Here is an 18,274-nt window from a genome sequence, read left to right as displayed (position 1 = left end):
GCTGCACAGTAGGACATACATTCAGCTTTTATTGTATTGGCGTCAGCATCATGGTCGTAAACTGTGATTCACTTAGAATATAAAGGTAATTGTGATGATATATTGAAGTAAGAATTTACCCCTCAGCGGTAAAAGAGAGTGAAAATGTCATTAAGTTGTGTGTGACCATGAAATTCCACGGCCCTTGTTTTTCTTTGTGACTGATGGAGCAGCCCTGCTCTCTCTCCAACTTTTCCGTAGATGTCAGGGAGCACGGAGACTCAGTGATGGCGCTCGAGCTCCAGGTCAATCTGCTGCCACAGACAAGAGTCAACAGGCAGACTCTGAGGTCCAGCAGCTAACGGCAGGATCCTTAGCAGACCAGTGGAACAGACGACTCAGTACGTGTGTAATCTTTGGCTGCATCTGGCACCGCATCCCCTCCTCAGATCTGTGCCACCTCGGGCAAAGACGATGGATGTTCTAATCTGATTGGCTGCCATTATGCTGAGTCATGGCTAGCCTTGACCAGAGTCCCTGACATAGATCAGGGATTGGTTACAGGGTGACCTTGTAAAGTGGTTCAGATCCTGCTGAGTGAGCTGATTTTATGAGCAAATTACCATCAATGTAACCAGTTCACGGTGCTGACGAGATGCTTCAACTCTAGATTAGATGATGATGGAATAGATTTGAATGTTTGTGTGACAGTGCTGTGGTTGTAGTGTAAACTAGTGTGTTGTGATGTGATCCACACGTGTACAGGTATGGAATAAGAGTTTGAGTGATTGGACTGATTGACTGAAATTCAAGAAATGACAAAACATAAGAATGTACCAAACTGCCCTTAACAGACCCTTTTCAAGTACGAGCTAGAAAAGATGGGGTTGATAAAACCATCCCAATCATTAGTAACTCAATAATTGAGATAATTTAGTAATAGCCCAATAACTACAATATATAAAGCCTGAAAACACATTATATATATATCAAACACTGATGGCTATTACTCATCAGGCCCATATTATTACAGTCCCCTTATTAAACAACATTTAAATTTACTAGATCCAGATTTTCATTTGGTTCTGCACTAAATTGCACACACTCATAGAAACCAGTCCCCTTATTATGCCAGATTTTTTTTTCATCAGTATCCATTAATTATTCTCTGAAATGAAGGTTTCAGGATCCACTCCCTAAACCAGATTGACACTAAAGGTAATGACTTCTTTCCTTACACACACTTCATCCTTCCAACAGACAAACAAACACAGACCAAAACATAACCCTCTTTGGTGGAGGTAACAAAGTAACAATTCTTAGACCTTTATTGTCAAAAGCATTGGAAGAGTTGTCTGTCAAAGGGCCGGCACGCCCATACAGGTGTTTTCAGTTTCTTTGCCTCATTAGAACTTATCTTATATAAATATCTTATTGCCAATGACATGTTAAAAATATTTTGAATGGCGGGGTTATTTAAATACAGCCCAGCTTCCATCCCATCAATAATTTAGCATCTTAAAAAGAACATTTACAATTACATTCTTCCAATACCTTCCTACAACAGAGGACTTTAAATCATTCTCATTCTTAGGTTTCATTCAATAAAGACACACGTGACGAAACATTATGAATATTTTTTTATTTATTTTCTTTAAACTTGTGCATCAACTTCAAAGGGTAAACTGTGTGCACTCTATTTTGTTTTCACAAGTTCAAAATTAGTTAAGTGTTCTTAAGATTTTTTTTTTAAATACATCTTTTTCCTTTTAAAACCATTTACACACGGTTGCTCAGCACTGGACTCTAGCAGTCTATCAGTAATCAGGGGTGTAGAATGATAAGCATCATCAGCAGCCTCCCTCCCTTCCTGTGGGTGTACACTGTATAGTTGCTCTAACCAGTATTATCAATACTCTTCTTTCATGTGAAGTAAAAATATCTTTCTTTGAATATGATTCCTTTACATGATAAAAAATAGTTTCTTTTTTTTTTTTTTTTCTCTTCCTCTTCCATAACAACATTGTCACTGATGCTTTAACCAGAATGTCCTGTCTGTCTCCCGGAGAACAGTACTAATTGCTGTGAATCTGCTCCATGGAGAATGGGTGCACCCTGCACTCATGGGTGTGTGTGTGTGTGTGTGTGTGTGTGTGTGTGTGTTAAGGTGTGTGTCTAGTGTCTAAGAAAGCCTCCTGAAATACTGGTGTGGAGTACCCCCCTCTCTGCCATGGATGACACCCTTCATGGAGCATTTTGTGTTGATAAAAATCATTACAAAATTTGATTCTCTTCGTACAAAAACACTTTTTTTTTTTTTCATAGAAATTGCATTTGCGCAAGTAAATGTGGGGCTTTGCTGCCAAAAAAAGAAAATAAAGCCACAGGAGTACAAAATGAAACTGGACACTTGATACAGAGTTGAGGTGTATTTACTGCAGTAGTGAAAATCCAGTCCATAGAGATATAAATAATGACTATCATAAATTAAACAATAAATACTTAGAATAAATAGAGTTTGTGTGTTGTGTGATTGCTGTGAATTTAGACATTCCAAGGTTCCTGCTCGTTGATATTAAGGGTGTGTATACTTCCACAGAATCCTCCTCATACGACTACTGGCTGATACATGGACATCAACAGGTCACTACATTGCCCTACTCCTGCATTTTCTGCTTGAATTTTTACCATATAATCTTAAATCTTAAAATCCCACCCCCCCCCACATTAAAGACAAAGTGTTAGTACTCTGAAACACAAATAAATGATATCACTTATTGCCGGATGGATGATATACAGTTTATCCATTTCTGATGTCAATCAATATCATATTCGTCCAAGCAATGCCTCTCTGTACATTTTGGGAGCTGCCGAGGTCGTCATCGTTTTTCGGGGCTTTGGGTTTCATTTACTGTGGTCAGTCTCTTCGCAACTCTTGGAAATAAAACAAAAGAAATCCTGTACAGACGTTTCCCTCCACTCCCCTCGTTAGTTTGTTCACCCGCCGTTACTGAGATGCTCTCGAGGCTGCTCAACCAGCCTCTTTTGAAGTGTGCGGGTGAAAGACTGACTGAGCAGCAGCAGAGGATGATAGGCCCAATTTCTTTTTCTCTTTATTTTTTTCATTGACCACTTCTGTTCCAATTTAAATTTATTCCCAGACTACCTCTTCAACTCCTGGGTTTTGAAAATCCTTTGCCGCCTTGCCAAGGTGCTAAGAGTAATGAGGTAACTCACTGAAAATTTACCCAGGTTCAAGTTATTTCCACAGGAAATATTGTTGAATCTCTTATCCCTAGCTAATTTTTAAAGAAACAAGAATGATATTTCCCCAATATACAACCAAGCACCTCTGCTATACCTTTGAAATAACCCCACTATCAGCCAATACAACCCGTTGTCCCCCCCCCCCCCTTACCATTTACCCCTTCCCTTTTCCCCAGTGTCTCTGCACAACTCCTCACTGCAAGAGAGAGGGTGAGAAAGTGATTGAGATTTTAGGCCATGGTCTCTTTCCCTGGCAGTCTGCGGTCGTTGAAAGTGTGCATGTTGATGACCTCCTCCGTTTTCACCATGACAGGTGGCTGGGGCTTGTGTTTGAGCCGGCGCTGGCACTTGAGGGAAACCCGCAGCTCGTCCACCACAGCACTGCAGAAGGACCTCTGCAGAGGGAAATAGGAAAAAAAAGGAGAACAGAATAGGTTTCAGACTGCTACCCCTGTCCAAATGTTATGGGCAAAAGAACAAGCCTGCTCTCATTGTAGGCAGCCTCGTGTTGTAGCCTCCCCCAATCACCACCCACCATCTAGGTGCAGAGCTGCCACAGGGGGAAATGGTGAAATATGCAGTGTAGCAGGCTGGGAATGGAGGAGATGCTTGATGGGAACAGAGAATGAAGTAGGGTGGAGGGAGGTGCAGGTCCATAGGCTGTGTAGTAGTTTGTAGTAGTGTAAAGGCATGGAATTACTTATCTTAGTGTCTGAATACAAAAGTGGTGCATTTATAGTAGTTGCTGCGCATGCAAGGCTTTTTATGTTTGTTGCATTGTGCATTTTACATTTCACACATAGCCACATATACTCTCAAAGTACTGAGCAATATAAATCTGTAGTTCCCGCTGATATTTAGTAATACAGTTTGTCATGAGTTACATATACCCTTCGCTTCGTTGTCTACCTCTACATTAAAATTGTCAATTGCTGGTGTTTTCCATAATGTCTTTCGGCAGTCTCAGATACGAGCATGAATGTCCTACTTAAAAACAAATCTAGGTATAATATCACTATCGGACAGTTCTTTAACGCTCAATGTGCATGTGACATCCAAATGCGCAGATTCTACTGAGAAGGTCACTGCACCATCTACATGGTCCAGAGTCTTAGTCTCTTAATTAATCCTGGTTGTGTTTTGGGCGTAACACGCACACAATCAACTCCCATTCCCTTTAAAAGCCGGAACCCATATAATAGCATTGAACTACACTGACTGCAGACAAGTACTTTGGTGGTCAAAAGTGTAATCGCTGTCGGCTGCAGAGCCGCACTGAATGGAAAAACGACTGCGTCACTCTGAAACTCGCCAGTGTTTGCAGCTGCTTTGTGCCTGGTTTAAGATAGAGCTCAACAACAATGTTAGACGGGCAGAGATGCACTACATTAAATTCTGCAGTTAGAAAAAAAAAAAATTGAATTGCTTTTGACAGAAGCATGATTATTGGGTATTTCTAAAACTGCTGGTCTCCGGAATTTTAACCCTTAATCCTCACCCTGGCCAGACTGTTTCTAGACGACAGATGTATGAGGTAACTCTGATAACTGCTCTTTACAACTGTACCGAGCAGAAAGGTATCTCTGAAAGCAACACGTCCAACCTTGAGGTGAATGGTTTACAACAGCAGAAGAGCACGTCAGGACCACGTTGATCTATTTATGCGCACAGTTTACCAAGTATTCATGAGTCACCAAATGTAAATCCGGTAGAACCTTGTTGATGTGGTACAAAAACGATTTTATTGCAGTCATGTCAACCTGGAGCAGAATCTCAAAGGGAAGTTTCCAACATCTTGTGCAATCCATGCTATGAAGATTTAAGGCTGTTTTGAGGGCAATGGGATAGTGTGAATCATCTTCATCATGTGATCTTCCATCTTTCTTATTCATTTATATTTAGACGAAATATGTGCAAATTTTTAGCATTGAAAATTGAGGTGGTGAACTTGCTACACGATGGTGGCTCAAACCTTAGTTTTGTGTCTGATGCTGTCCTTTGTAACATTCTTTCTTTCTAGCCTAGGCTCAGGTTAGGAAAGATTGTGGTCATGGTAAATATAAGGTTAAAGTAACACTATCGACAAAGTTATAAAAAATCAAATAATAACACGGTCCTTTGATGATGAAGGGCAATTCAATTATTAGGTGCAGAATGATCCAATGCCAATGTAAGTCCTAATGATACTGGGCTGCTTTTCTTGTCCATACAGTAGAGATCATTCTCCCATTGTCTGTGTGTCATGGCAGCACTCCACTTTACAAGGCTTGTTTACTAATAGTGTCATTGTGTGTCGTTGTGTATGATCCCCCACTGGCCTCACACCAACCAATGATGCCAGCTGTATTCAAATGGGCCAAGTGACCGGGGATTGAACCCAGACCCCCGATGCCAAGTTCACCTTGAATTAGTGCGACTTTGCATATTTAAACTGCTTAAGAGATCAATGCACAAACCTGGTGGCCAACAACCTTCCTCTCTATTTTGCTTTTGGAAAATGTTCCATTCAATTACACTATATCTATTATTAATACTTGTTATTGTCGTTTTACTTTTGTTCTCCCTCTTTCCTAACTGAAAGTGGTGTGATTGTAACAAAGCAATTTCCCTTTTTTTGACAGTGTTCTCGTTGAAATGCTGCATTTCCATGTGTTACCAAGTCAATGGTATAAGCACAGAAATATTTCCACAGTAAAACAGAAAATTACACCTCAATAAGCAGAAGACCAACTAGTAATTTTCTTTTCAGGGCTTGGACCATAACGGTGATATTTCATGCTTTGGATCCAGCACTTTTAGCTCAATTCAGTGTGCCACTATAATCAACAGTCGAGGGACTCTGGGCTTGTTGAGATTTAAAAGCTTTGTCACTGAAGCATGGTAAAAATGTTGAAAGCACAGGTAGGTTCATCTGAAATGACTGGGAATTAACATGAAATTAAATTTGCAGCAACAATACTGCAGACACCATGAACCATTTGTCTACAGTTATAAATGAAAGCACCTTAAAAACACTTCAGAAAAAAAAGACTAGAATAAACTATTAAGCAAAGCTCATAAACTTAGATGAAACGTCCTAAAAGTTCAACCACAGGCAAACAGGCGGGAAGAAAAGACGACCAAAAACACATCTTCAAATTAAATTACAGGATATGTTGTTTGTCCATAAAATGACACATATAAGTGATCTGAGGCCCCTATCAGCAGTACAATAAATCTGTTTGATGATATGACAACAGGACATGATTCGGTTAGAGTTTGTGGTTTGGGTTAAACAATAACTCCATTGAGGTTATAGGAGCTTTGTTGCCATGGTAACAGTAACAGCCAAAAGGTTACATTCATGGAAGGATCAACAGTAACTGTCAAATTAGAACAGGAAATGAACAATGGTCTTTCCATGTTAAAAATATTTTTGTGACTCATCTGTCCCTGAATTTTTCAATCTGCAGTTTGTATTGACTTGGTGCTCTTCAGGAAACCCTTTAGAATAGAACTGGTTGGTAAACTGGTTGGTAAAGGACCCTGTTTCAATTCGACCAAATTCTGGTGGCGAGTACACTGCTGACAAATCTCCATGCATAATGGGATGGATCACATTGGGAGAATAAGCTAAATCTCCAGTGGGTTGTGTGTGTTCCAGCCCCACTTTGTAACTTTAATTGATCAGACAGCTGGATTTCCACAGCTGGATTTCCACAGTATTTCATTTAAATATTCCCCAGTGCAGTTTATCCACACACTGTGATTATCATGTAGCTGAACATCTGGACACCATGCCAAACACTGTATCAAGCCTGACTGGAGAAGAATTACATGAATATATAATAAGTGCAAATTTGATTATTAAATGTATCCAAATGCTGTAGGACCCATTAAAAGAGAAACCTGTCCTAAAACATGAAGCTGGGGCTGTGATGTGCCAACAGTTTAGACTCATTTTTGTCACCTCAGAAAGTACATTAGAAATATGAGAATGGGAGACATTGTAAAATGTTTTACTGACAAGGATCTCATATTATTTTGGGGTAATGGTTTTAATTAGGAGTTGGAAAGATAAAACACAGTGTCCATTGACTCTTTCAAGAGACAATATTTATTTAAGCTCAACCAAGAGATTTATATGATTGGTGATAGATCTTTGCTCAGTGCAACTCAAGAAAACAAAAGGAAAATTAAGAAAACATTTAGATAATTAAAAAAACAACTTGTGGTTAAAATACAGACAACACAATCAAATTGACATTAATACTCACGACAAATCTACCAAACGTGCTGCAAATATCAGACGCAAATATCAGAGACTTTCAATGCTTTATGACTTTTGAACTAATTGAAGTTGGCTACTGTGTAGTGGTGTTGGAAAAGTAGCTAACATAAAAACATTTAAAAATATATTTTCTTTATTTGTGATCACATGTCTACAACAATCTCAAAAGTCACAAATCTTTGAGCAACATGTGTGTCCCAGCCGAGCTCCTCACTTTTTGTGTCCCCTGGAAACGTTTTCTTATTTGTGTTGTTGTGAGTCTTTGCAGCATGTTACCTGTTTAGCTGTGTTGTGATTTTTTTTGCGTTGCATTGTGTAATTTGCAGAACATGTGTTGTGAAACTGATGAAGACGTTTCACTTTCTTTACTTTGTGCTTTGTCTGTTTGCATGTGCTTTTTTCAAGCTGCAGAGCACTGAATTCTGTTGGCCACCGTAGGTTTGAATTTCTCAAATATAACAAAAGAAATATGAATCATAAACTGAACCATGAACAAGGGACCTGCGTTACATGTAACCCACTATTTCTCTCTCACTATTTGCCTGTCATCCCAATACCAACTAAATTAAATGGCTCTAAAAACTGAAAAACTGTTTTTAATCAAGTGTCATTTGCCCCAAATGTAATACTGTGTGAGTGAATCTTCTGCTGGAACATTCAGTGTGAAGATATTCCAACTTTGTAGTTAAAATTATCAAATAAAGTTTTCTCATTAAGTTTATAAAAAAATATATCTGGAAGGTAATACAATTCTAACAGTATGTGAACTTTTTTAGGATACAGGGTTTCAATATTTAAATTTACTTATTCTTGGAAGAGTTTGCATCTTTGTCTGTCCTTGTTAATGTTGACTGAAGTAAGGCTTCTATAACTGCAACATCCCAAAAAATTCTGTTGGCACTTACAGTACACAGTATATATGTGTTAAAGCTACAGTTGCGGTCAGACAGCTGGGATTATTCAATATGTCAAGGGAAACATAATTGTATGTATATGTATATTAGTTATAAATTGGTATATATTTCAGTTGTTAAATTATTATAGGCAAACTATGGTCACTCCAAAGTTGAATGTACGACTGCATGACTAACGAATACCTCGGCATATCCCACCTGGCAAATACAGACCTCCACTTCTAGATTCTAAATCAGCTGACACCCTGCACATCTTTTTGTTTATCAAGATAAAAGTGAATCACAACCCACTGCTGTCAATGTTTCAACATTTTCACTCACACTATGAGTGGGAAAATAAACCACAGTGGGTGGATTACTGAACTAGTTTGTCTCTTGGCACTGTACTTCTGAGAGCTGGTGAATACATAAAACCCTCACAAGAGCAGAAGATTCATTAGAAGATGGTTTTCTATGCAAATTACCGTTTAAATAGCTTTTAATTAAAGGTTCAGAGTGTAGAATTTAGTGACATCTAGTGGTGACCTTGTATGTTGCAATTGAATACCCGTCACCTCACCCTCCCCTTCCAAACATGAAAGAGAGCCTGTGGCAGCCTTCAGTTGGCATAAAAACTCAAAATGTGTTTAGTTTGTCCAGTTTGGGCTACTGTAAAAAACATGGCGGCCTCCGTAGAGAGGACCCACTCCCGATCTCAATATAAAGGGTTCCATTCTAGGGTAAAGAAAACAACAATTCGTAAAATGTAGATGGAACACACTAGTTAAAAAAATCCCTAGGATTATTTTACAGTCAATTCCTGTCCATAAATCCCTTTCACCTAAATCTCATACTTTTAAATATATGCAGAACATGTTGTTGTAGTATTCGTTCAGTAGCCCAGTTCAGGTCTGCATTAGCCGTGCTGTGATAGCAGGCCACTACAGTCTCACAGCAGGACATTGCTGCGCTGAGCCCCGCTGCTGTGGTCCTCACCACTTGAACCTGTGTGGCTCTGAGAACAGTTTCATGGACAGTTTCAAGATCTTCCAATGTATCACAAGGGTTACCTAGTTTATACCGTTGTCTACGACATTAATAATGTATCAAAATTGCCTTGACAATGTTTACGTTCATAATGTGTCGGTAACATTAGATAAACCTCGGTTAGGATCACCACTTCTGTTCTGACTTAACCTGCAAAAAAACAGTAATTAGCTACACCTGGCATCTCTTCTGATAGCCCTGGTAAGGCTACAGCGATAAGCTAAGGAAAGCACCGGGCTACATAGGAACCCCAGGAAAGCTGCTCAAACAAGGGTTTCTGTGTGTGTGTGTGTGTGTGTGTGTGTGTGTGTGTGTGTGTGTGTGTGTGTGTGTGTGTGTGTGTGTGTGTGTGTGTGTGTGTGTGTGGACAAAATAACTAAACAAAGCAGGGACAGATTTTCACGAAACATGGTAGAAGTATTATTTGCGAGATGATTCACTTTTGGAGCCGATCAGACTGAGGTCAGGTTCAATGTCAACGAAACTATATGGCCAAAAAAACAAATTTGTTAAGATGTCTCCACAAAAAATATAGAGACAATCTATAGCCAAGATTAGAGACACAAACTAAAGATTATATAGTTTAATCAATCATTCATAATTATACGGTGTACACGTCACAAACATATCATTATGAAAAAGTATTATCACAATATGAAATGGTCTCATTGGTGTATATTGACAGGTTATGCATCTGATTCATTGTGAGACAGTTATTGGTGAACCAGAATACCAAGGTGGAAATACTCAGCTATGTTTTTTTTACTGCTTATTTCACCTGTGTCTTGTATGATATAAAAAACAAGGTTAAAAGCAAAATTTCCATTGGGGGGGCTTTATATAAAAACAGGTGGTTGTTTGTATCATTAGTAAATATAACATGGAGGAATAGTACAAACAGAAACAGCCAGGGGCTCAGGCAACAAGCTCTTACCTGGTGTGATGGTCAGAGGAAATGGCGTGGATCGTCAGTGAGTTAGGACTTAGGCAGATGAATGATGAGGAGGAACAACTGTGCACTGTGTGATGCACGTTAACAGCCAATCAGAAGACACTAGTTCAAACTCGAATACACACGCCTGTGTAGAGCAAAATCTATGAACAAACACGAACCCGGCAGGTATCTCCACATGTTTAGCCACGATCTTAGAGCGCATGGTGCGTTTTTACAGGCCCATAGAACTTATCACTTATTGCTGCACCTTGTGTCTCCTCACACTGGAATCCTGTCTAGCTGCATCTACAATTGCTTGGCCACATCCTCTCCTAACGTCATATAAACTATCAGGATTATCTAGTTAAAATGCAAAAATATGAATCAGACTAAATCACAATTTAAAAAAAAAAAGTGTAATTACAATATTTTTACATTCTCAGGATTACATGACGGAAAACTTTTTTCAAGTTCTTAGTCAAGTGTATACGTGTGACTGTGGTGGTGGTGGTGGTGGGGGGGGGGGGGGCAGACTATGATGAGTCCAGATGGAAGGTTCAAGAAGAAGCAGTCACCAAACTTTCCTCCCGTCTTGAAAGAATGTGCATCACTTCAGCTCCATAAATGTGCAAAACGAGATGGTCTATGTCCAGTGCAGTTCGCGCAAATCTAATGTAAATTTACTACTATCCTCAACGTCAATTCTGGGACTTAAGGTCAAAACATTTTCATTTACATCTGCCACAGTAGGTTGCTTGATGATAGTAGTAATGATTTTACTCCCACGCTAATGTACAAATGCTGAATATGCAAATGTTTGCACTGAAAATGTTATGAAATGTTTCAGAAGGGAAAAAAAGATGATGTGAAACTCAACATTTTATGGTTTGGTCCAGCAATACTTTCAATGTTTGATTTTGAAGTTATTCAGATTACAGATTACAATCTTTTTATTTTGCAAATATAAAACCAATATCTAATCTCCTTTTAGCTCCAGTTTGGTTTCCACCAACTCCTGAAACAAATATCAGGCTCTTTAGGTACTAAACTATAGTTCAACTATGTTCACCAGCCACCATCTAATTTTGCCTGTCTGCTGTTTGGTGCTGGGCTGGTGGTGTACAGTGGGTTCATCACATCTTTTTCACCGAAAACAGCTGAGTTCTGCTGCTCGACACCAGGTTGATGAGAGGGAAGTTTGTACGTCATAAAACCAAAAAAGCTGAAGTCAAGTGACATTTGTTTGTGTTCATCATCAGTGTGTTGGACACATAACAGTCATTTGATTTATTGTTAATGTAATGGTTGGTGGGGCTTTAAGAGTAAAAGTGCCACTGCTTTGAATCAGGGGCCATTGTATCAGTACTATCACATTTGTTGATGGTCAAATGGTTAATTTAGCTCCTCTGAGGTGACAACAGTATAATAATATGTATCATATTAAACATGGAGGTTAACTGGTGACTCTGAATGTATGTTTGGATGTGAGCATGAATAGTTCTGTATCTCTATTTGTGAGCCCTGTGATAGGCTGGTGACCTGTGTGCCCCACCTCTTATCAGCAGGGATTAGATCCGTTCCTCCTGCAACCCTCAAAGGACGAGCAGTGTAGTTAATGGATGGATGGATGGATGGATGGATGTCTGCTGTTTGTGCAGCAAACACAGCAAACAAGTGAAATGTCGACAACTATATATATATAAACAAAAACAAACTAGGTATGTCTTCTTCATGTATGTACTCTAGCAGAGGCCTGGTAGTTTTAGGGTTCTGTTCCTAGGAGTGCACTCTTCTGGACAGAGGCTTCAGATGTTGTACCTGGGATCTGCTCGAGCCGCTCTCCCAGTTTGGGGGTCACAGCCCATAATGTTCCCACTATCACAGGGATCACATCGCATTTCACATTCCACATCTATCCTAGCTGTTCTTTCAGCGCTTGGTACTTCTCACTCTTCTCATGCTCCTTTTCCCTCCGCAGGGATTGCCACATCTATCACTAATGCCATTTTCTGTTCTTCGTTCACCACCAGCATGTCTGGTTGGTTAGCCAGCAGGTGCTTGTCAGTCAGGAATCTGAAGTCCCACAGGATCTAAGCTCTATTGCTCTCAACCACCTTCAGTGGTTTGTCCCATGGGGACTTGGGTACATCTAATCTATACTCGGCACATATGTTTCTGTACACTATCCCAGCCACTTGGTTATGCCTCTCAGCCTGCATCTTTCACCCTGCTACTATAGTTCTGGACTGTCTCATGGGCATCTTTGCACAGCCTGCACCTTGGGTCTTGTTTGCTGTGGTAGACCCTGGCCTCTATGGATCTTGTGCTTTGGGCCTGTTCTTGTGCTGCCATGATTAGTGCCTCTGTGCTGTCTGTCAGACCAGCATTTTCCAGCCATTGGTCGGATCTCTTGATATCAGCCACTTCCTCTATTTGTTGATGATACATGCGGTGCAGGGGCTTGTCCTTCCATGATGGTTCCTCTTCGTCTTCCTCCTCCTCATCAATGTGTTTCTGCTGTCTTTCAGCTTGTCGTGTGGGGCCATCTTCCTGATGTAGTCCTGGATTTTCATTGACTAATCAATTCATGCATGGACTCTCGGCTCCAAATGCTGCATAACATTTGTAGATTCCGAATGATTCTGTCGATTCTGGTGGTGTGGATCAGTGAGTCTCGCTCACTCCTTGCATACAGCTTGATGTAATCCATGTAGAGGAGGAGGCTGATCTTTGCTCCGGTTGGCAATCGGAATTCATAGCCACTATGCAGAACAGCAGTGGGGACAAAGCATCTTCTTGGTATATGCCGTACTTGATGGTGACCTGTGCAATTGGCTTTGAGTTGGCCTCTATAGCTATTTTCCACAGCCCCATTGAGTCATTGATGAAGGCTCTTAGTGTCCTGTTGATGTTGTACAGTTCCAAGCGTTCCAGTATCGATGTGTGCGGCATCGAGTCGTAGGCTTTCTTGTAATCAGTCCAGGCGGTGCACAGATTGGTGTCTGATTCTGCAATCGCAAGCGATATGTGTGTGTATATATATATATACAGTGCCTTGCATAAGTATTCACCCCCCTTGGACTTTTTCCCATTATGTACTGTTACTAACTGGAATTCAAATAGACTTAAATAAACTTTTTCCCGTTTGATCAACAAAACATGCATAGTACTTTGGAGGTGCAAAATAAATTTTATTGTGACACAAACAATAATGAGAACAAAAAAGTTGACATCTGTTGGGTGCATAAGTATTCACCCCCCTGTGTCAATACTTGGTAGAACCCCCTTTCGCTGCAATTACAGCTGCAAGTCTTTTGGGGTATGTCTCTACCAGCTTTGCACATCTAGAGATGGAAAGGTTTGTCCATTCTTCTTGGCAAAAAAGATGAAGCTCAGTCAGATTGGATGGAGACCGTCTGTGAACCGCAATCTTCAAGTCTTGCCATAGATTCTCTATTGGATTGAGGTCTGGGCTTTGACTGGGCCATTTTAAGACATTAACATTCTTTAATCCAAACCATTCCTTTGTAGCTCTGGCTGTATGTTTAGGGTCATTGTCCTGCTGGAAGATGAACCTCCGCCCCAGTCTCAAGTCTTTTGCAGACTGCATCAGATTTTCTTCAAGGATTTCCCTGTATTTGGCTCCATCCATCTTTCCCTCTATTCTGACCAGTTTCCCTGTACCTGCTGAAGAGAAGCATCCCCACAGCATGATGCTACCACCACCATATTTCACTGTTGGGAGGGTGATGGGCAGTGTTGGGTTTTCGCCACACATAGCGTTTTGCATTGAGGCCAAAAAGTTCAATTTTGGTCTCATCTGACCAGAGCACCTTCTTCCACATGTTTGCTGTGTCTCCCACATGGCTTCTGGCAAACTCCAAACAGGATTTTTTATGGATCCCTTTCAACAATGGCTTTCTTCTTGCCACTCTTCCATAAAGGCCAGATTTGTGGAGTAGACGACTAATAGTTGTCCTGTGGACAGATTCTCCCACCTCAGCTGTGGATCTCTGCAACTCCTCCAGAGTAACCATGGGCCTCCTGGTTGCTTCTCTGATTAATTTTCTCCTTGTCCGACTCTTCAGTTTGGGTGGACGGCCTCCTCTTGGTAGGTTTGCGGTTGTGCTATATTCTTTCCATTTTCTTATGATGGATTTTATGGTGCTCAGAGAGATGTTCAAAGCTCTGGATATTTTTTTATAACCTAACCCTGCTTCATATTTCTCCACAACTTTATCCCTGACCTGTTTGGTGAGCTCCTTGGTCTTCATGATGCTGTTTGTTCAGTAATGATCTCCAACAAACTCTGAGTCCGTCACAGAACAGGTGTATTTATACTGAGATTAAATTGCAGACAGGTGGACCCTATTTACTAATTATGTGACTTGCAAATGTGACTTGTGAATGCAATTGGTCGCACCAGATCTTTGTTAGGGGTTTCACAGTAAAGGGGGTGAATACATATGCACTCAACACTTTTCAGATTTTTATTTGTAAATAATTGTGAAATCCATGTAATATTTCCCCCCACTTCCAAATGATGCACTATTTTGTGTTGGTCCATTACATAAACTCACGATGAAATAAATTTTAATCTGTGGTTATACCATGACAAAATGTAGAAAAGTCCAAAGGGGGTGAATACTTATGCAAGGCACTGTATATATATACACACACATATATATATATATATATATATATATTCACATTTTTCTTACAGTATAACTGGTGATTGTCTGACCCACTGAAACAGACTTGTTTTTCAAAGCTACTGATCCCCCCCCCGCTCCCTGTAAAATTAAATGGCATGGCCGTGTTTTCACCAGTAACAACTGTATAGCTCCAGGCTCTGGGGAACATTGGGCCCCCTCTGCTCACCCACAGGGGACACACTGCCATCACAGCTGCCTGCTGGTGGCATGCTGGATTGATGCTCCGGTCATTGGATTACAGAGTTTTTATGACGCTCAACAATCAGCTGCAGCTGTATCGCCGCATGTCAACGTGAGGAAGGGCCTGCTCACTTTGAGCAGAATGGTGAGGTTGTAAATCTGACACTGAGTGCAGACATCAAAAGGAAAAAGCAGCATTCAGCCCATGTAATTGTTTACACAGGCCCGACTGTATAAATGAAGGATGGTTAATAAAACTGCATGTCATGAAGACATTCCCAAGGGAACATCATTGCTTTAATCTCATTCTATATGGATGCCAAATGTAATCAGAAGTTTAGAAAGTACCTATTAATCTGGAATGGGTTCAGTTTAAAGGGAACATTGTTGGTCTACTCTTCAAAGTCCAACAGATAAAAGTTCCACACCTGTGAGAGTGAAGTAATGGGCTGTGTTCAGCTTGAATGGAGGAGGAGCAGCTGCGAGGCTGTGATGCAGATGGTAAGGGGCACGGCTGCGCATATAATCCTCAGTTGTCTGTGTGTCTGTGGGCCCTGCGGGCAGTAAATGATTAGCTGCTTTGAGTTTTTGTTTTAGTGGTGGATCCCCTGGGCTGCCGTCCAGCTTTGGTGCAGCAGCAGCTTTCATTTTGCTTGGTGAACGACCTGTGTGCTGAATGTCGTCCTCCTGTTGAATAACATGTCTATGCACATGTCCACATGCTTGCGAGCAAGAAATTCAAGTCCATGTTTTTGTCCAAAAACGCAAAAGGAATACAATGGCAACTGCTTAAGTGATCAGGCTTGTCCGAGCCAAATTGATCTTTGTAAGTGGTTGATTACTATAACCAAATTGTGTTGCTTCTGTATGACAGTCCCAGAACTTGAGGGAAAGGTAACAGCGGCTTTTAAAATAGGAGCGGTATCATGCCTGCACGCACACACACTCACTTTTCTTTCTCTCTCTCTCTCTCTCTCTCTCGCTGACTGGCACACACACACACACACACACACATACACACACTGACTCAGGTGACTTCTCTTTAGTTTAAACGTTGATTTGTTCGAAATGACGCCACAATATCAACACTGATCATCACATAATGATCGATACTTTTCTTCAATTAGTTACATCTTCCTTCATGGATGCACATTCATTGATTAATTCAGCTCGCCTCTCGTGCTGACATACACCGACACACACAAACCGTGTCAGTGAATGGAGAGCGGGAGGACATGGCGGAACGCGCTCGGTTTGGCTCGATTCGGTTGGCAGTGCGCAACGCAAATGATCGTCACAGAGTTGAGCAGTAAATTACTGACAGTCGGTAAAAACTGAAAAAAAAATGATCACTGCAAGTGGACTACCTGATCACTATAACCAAATTTGGTTTTGCATTTGTACAGGAATGATTCCCTCCCAAGCCTTTTTTGATCCATATAAACGGTTGATTAGTATATCCTTGATCACTTTATCTGGTTTCCACTTTTTAACTGTATATGTGTTCTGTTGTTATGACACACACTGTTAACTTGTCGTACATTATGAATGGAATGTATGCAACCACAACCAAGCATTGATATCAGAATTAAGGTGAATATGTACTGAATGTAATCCATGTGTAATAAAGGTGTACATATTTTTTTTAGTGATTCCCAAGCTTCAGTTTAACTCGCTATCCTTTCAGCTTTTGCCAATTTTCTCCTCCATCACGAGAGAATCCGAGAGAAGCACCTGAGGGCCGCTGTCTAATTATGTGTGATAATGCAATATTTTAATAAGGATTTCAACAAAGATAAAAAAAAAAAGCATATGGGATGACAGAATTGAAAAGATCAGTATGAAACATGTGCATCGGTGCAAACTCCTTCTGGCATGTGCTCATCCACAAACAAGTCGGTGTTCTGGATACAACACAGTCGTAAGGAATAAATCGGAAAAGTGGGATTTTATGAAAACCTGAAAAAAAGTGTGCGCTTGGAAATAAACAGCATTATCAGATTTCTCTGCCATGTGTATGTGGCCTTTAAAGAAACCATGTGGTGCAAGGTGTGAACTGACATGCTTCTTTTTTTAACCCATAGACCCCACAGACCCATGGCAGATCGGAGTTACATGTAAACCTCACTAACCTCCATAGACCAAAAAGTGCAGGGATATAGTTTTGTATTTTTGTTAATTCCAAGCTTATTCTTTCATTTGGTATCAAGTGTTATACATCCTATGATTCAATGGAACCTACACTTTCTTTCTAGTGCACTGTAAAGTCACAGCATTACTGTGATGTGAGCATTCCATCTCTGACAAATCAGACCCTTGACCACCTCCACAGTCAACCAGGGATTTATTTTCCTACTGTTGTATTTAGGTGTTTTGGAACTCGGTGCAAAAACACCTTTTCCTCAACAAGGTACAGCTCATTGACCTCTGGGTTATGACACAAGGGGGCAAACCACTACAGGCCTCGTCATACACTCACATGTTCGTATCAAAATGGGGCTAAGTGCAAGAAAATGTCCTCTCCAGTGAGACAACAGTACTCTGCTTCTGTAGCACGTGTTTGCACGTGTGGTACATCAGCATGTGTTGCATCTATGCTATACGCAAGGGAATCAATATAATATATCAGTTCCTTTTGAGGTGGTGAATCTCATCGCAAGTGGATGGCACTCGCACCATATGCACGTGCATCAGAATCCAGAGTCAAATGCTCCCTGACACTCATACAATAAAGCAAAGAGCCTAGCAGGGCCTCCCAGAGTTTCTAGAGGTGCAACTACACTGCCAAAGTTCTTACAGAAGCCTCGATAATAACCACATATTCACACAAACCTGCAGAGCTCCTGCTGGGTTTTTGGCCAGTAGAAAGCATACCTGCCCTTACCACACCTGCTTTCCCCAGTATGGGGCCGCAGACCTGTCAAACTCACATTTGGTGGCATTCAAAGTTAAAGGGGCACTCTCCAAATGGTAAAATACCTCCTGCAAG

General features: G+C 40.7%; 1 protein-coding gene across 4 annotated transcripts in view; it reads right to left on the bottom strand.

The window, feature by feature from the left end:
* Positions 1 to 1,601: 1,601 nt before the first annotated feature.
* Positions 1,602 to 18,274, bottom strand: part of grik2 (glutamate receptor, ionotropic, kainate 2) — a 232,604-nt gene continuing 215,931 nt past the window's right edge. For 3 of the 4 annotated variants that reach the window (XM_034612351.1, XM_034612354.1, XM_034612353.1), the window contains one exon: positions 1,602 to 3,641. In XM_034612351.1, the coding sequence (XP_034468242.1) occupies positions 3,394 to 3,641 (248 nt within the window). In that variant the 3' untranslated portion in view covers positions 1,602 to 3,393. The remainder of the gene's footprint in view (positions 3,642 to 18,274) is intronic. The other variant, XM_034612355.1, reaches the window with a different exon arrangement.

Source organism: Hippoglossus hippoglossus, chromosome 16 (genome assembly GCF_009819705.1).
Source record: "Hippoglossus hippoglossus isolate fHipHip1 chromosome 16, fHipHip1.pri, whole genome shotgun sequence".
NCBI classification, from domain to species: domain Eukaryota; kingdom Metazoa; phylum Chordata; class Actinopteri; order Pleuronectiformes; family Pleuronectidae; genus Hippoglossus; species Hippoglossus hippoglossus.
This window is presented reverse-complemented; position numbering and strand designations above follow the sequence as displayed.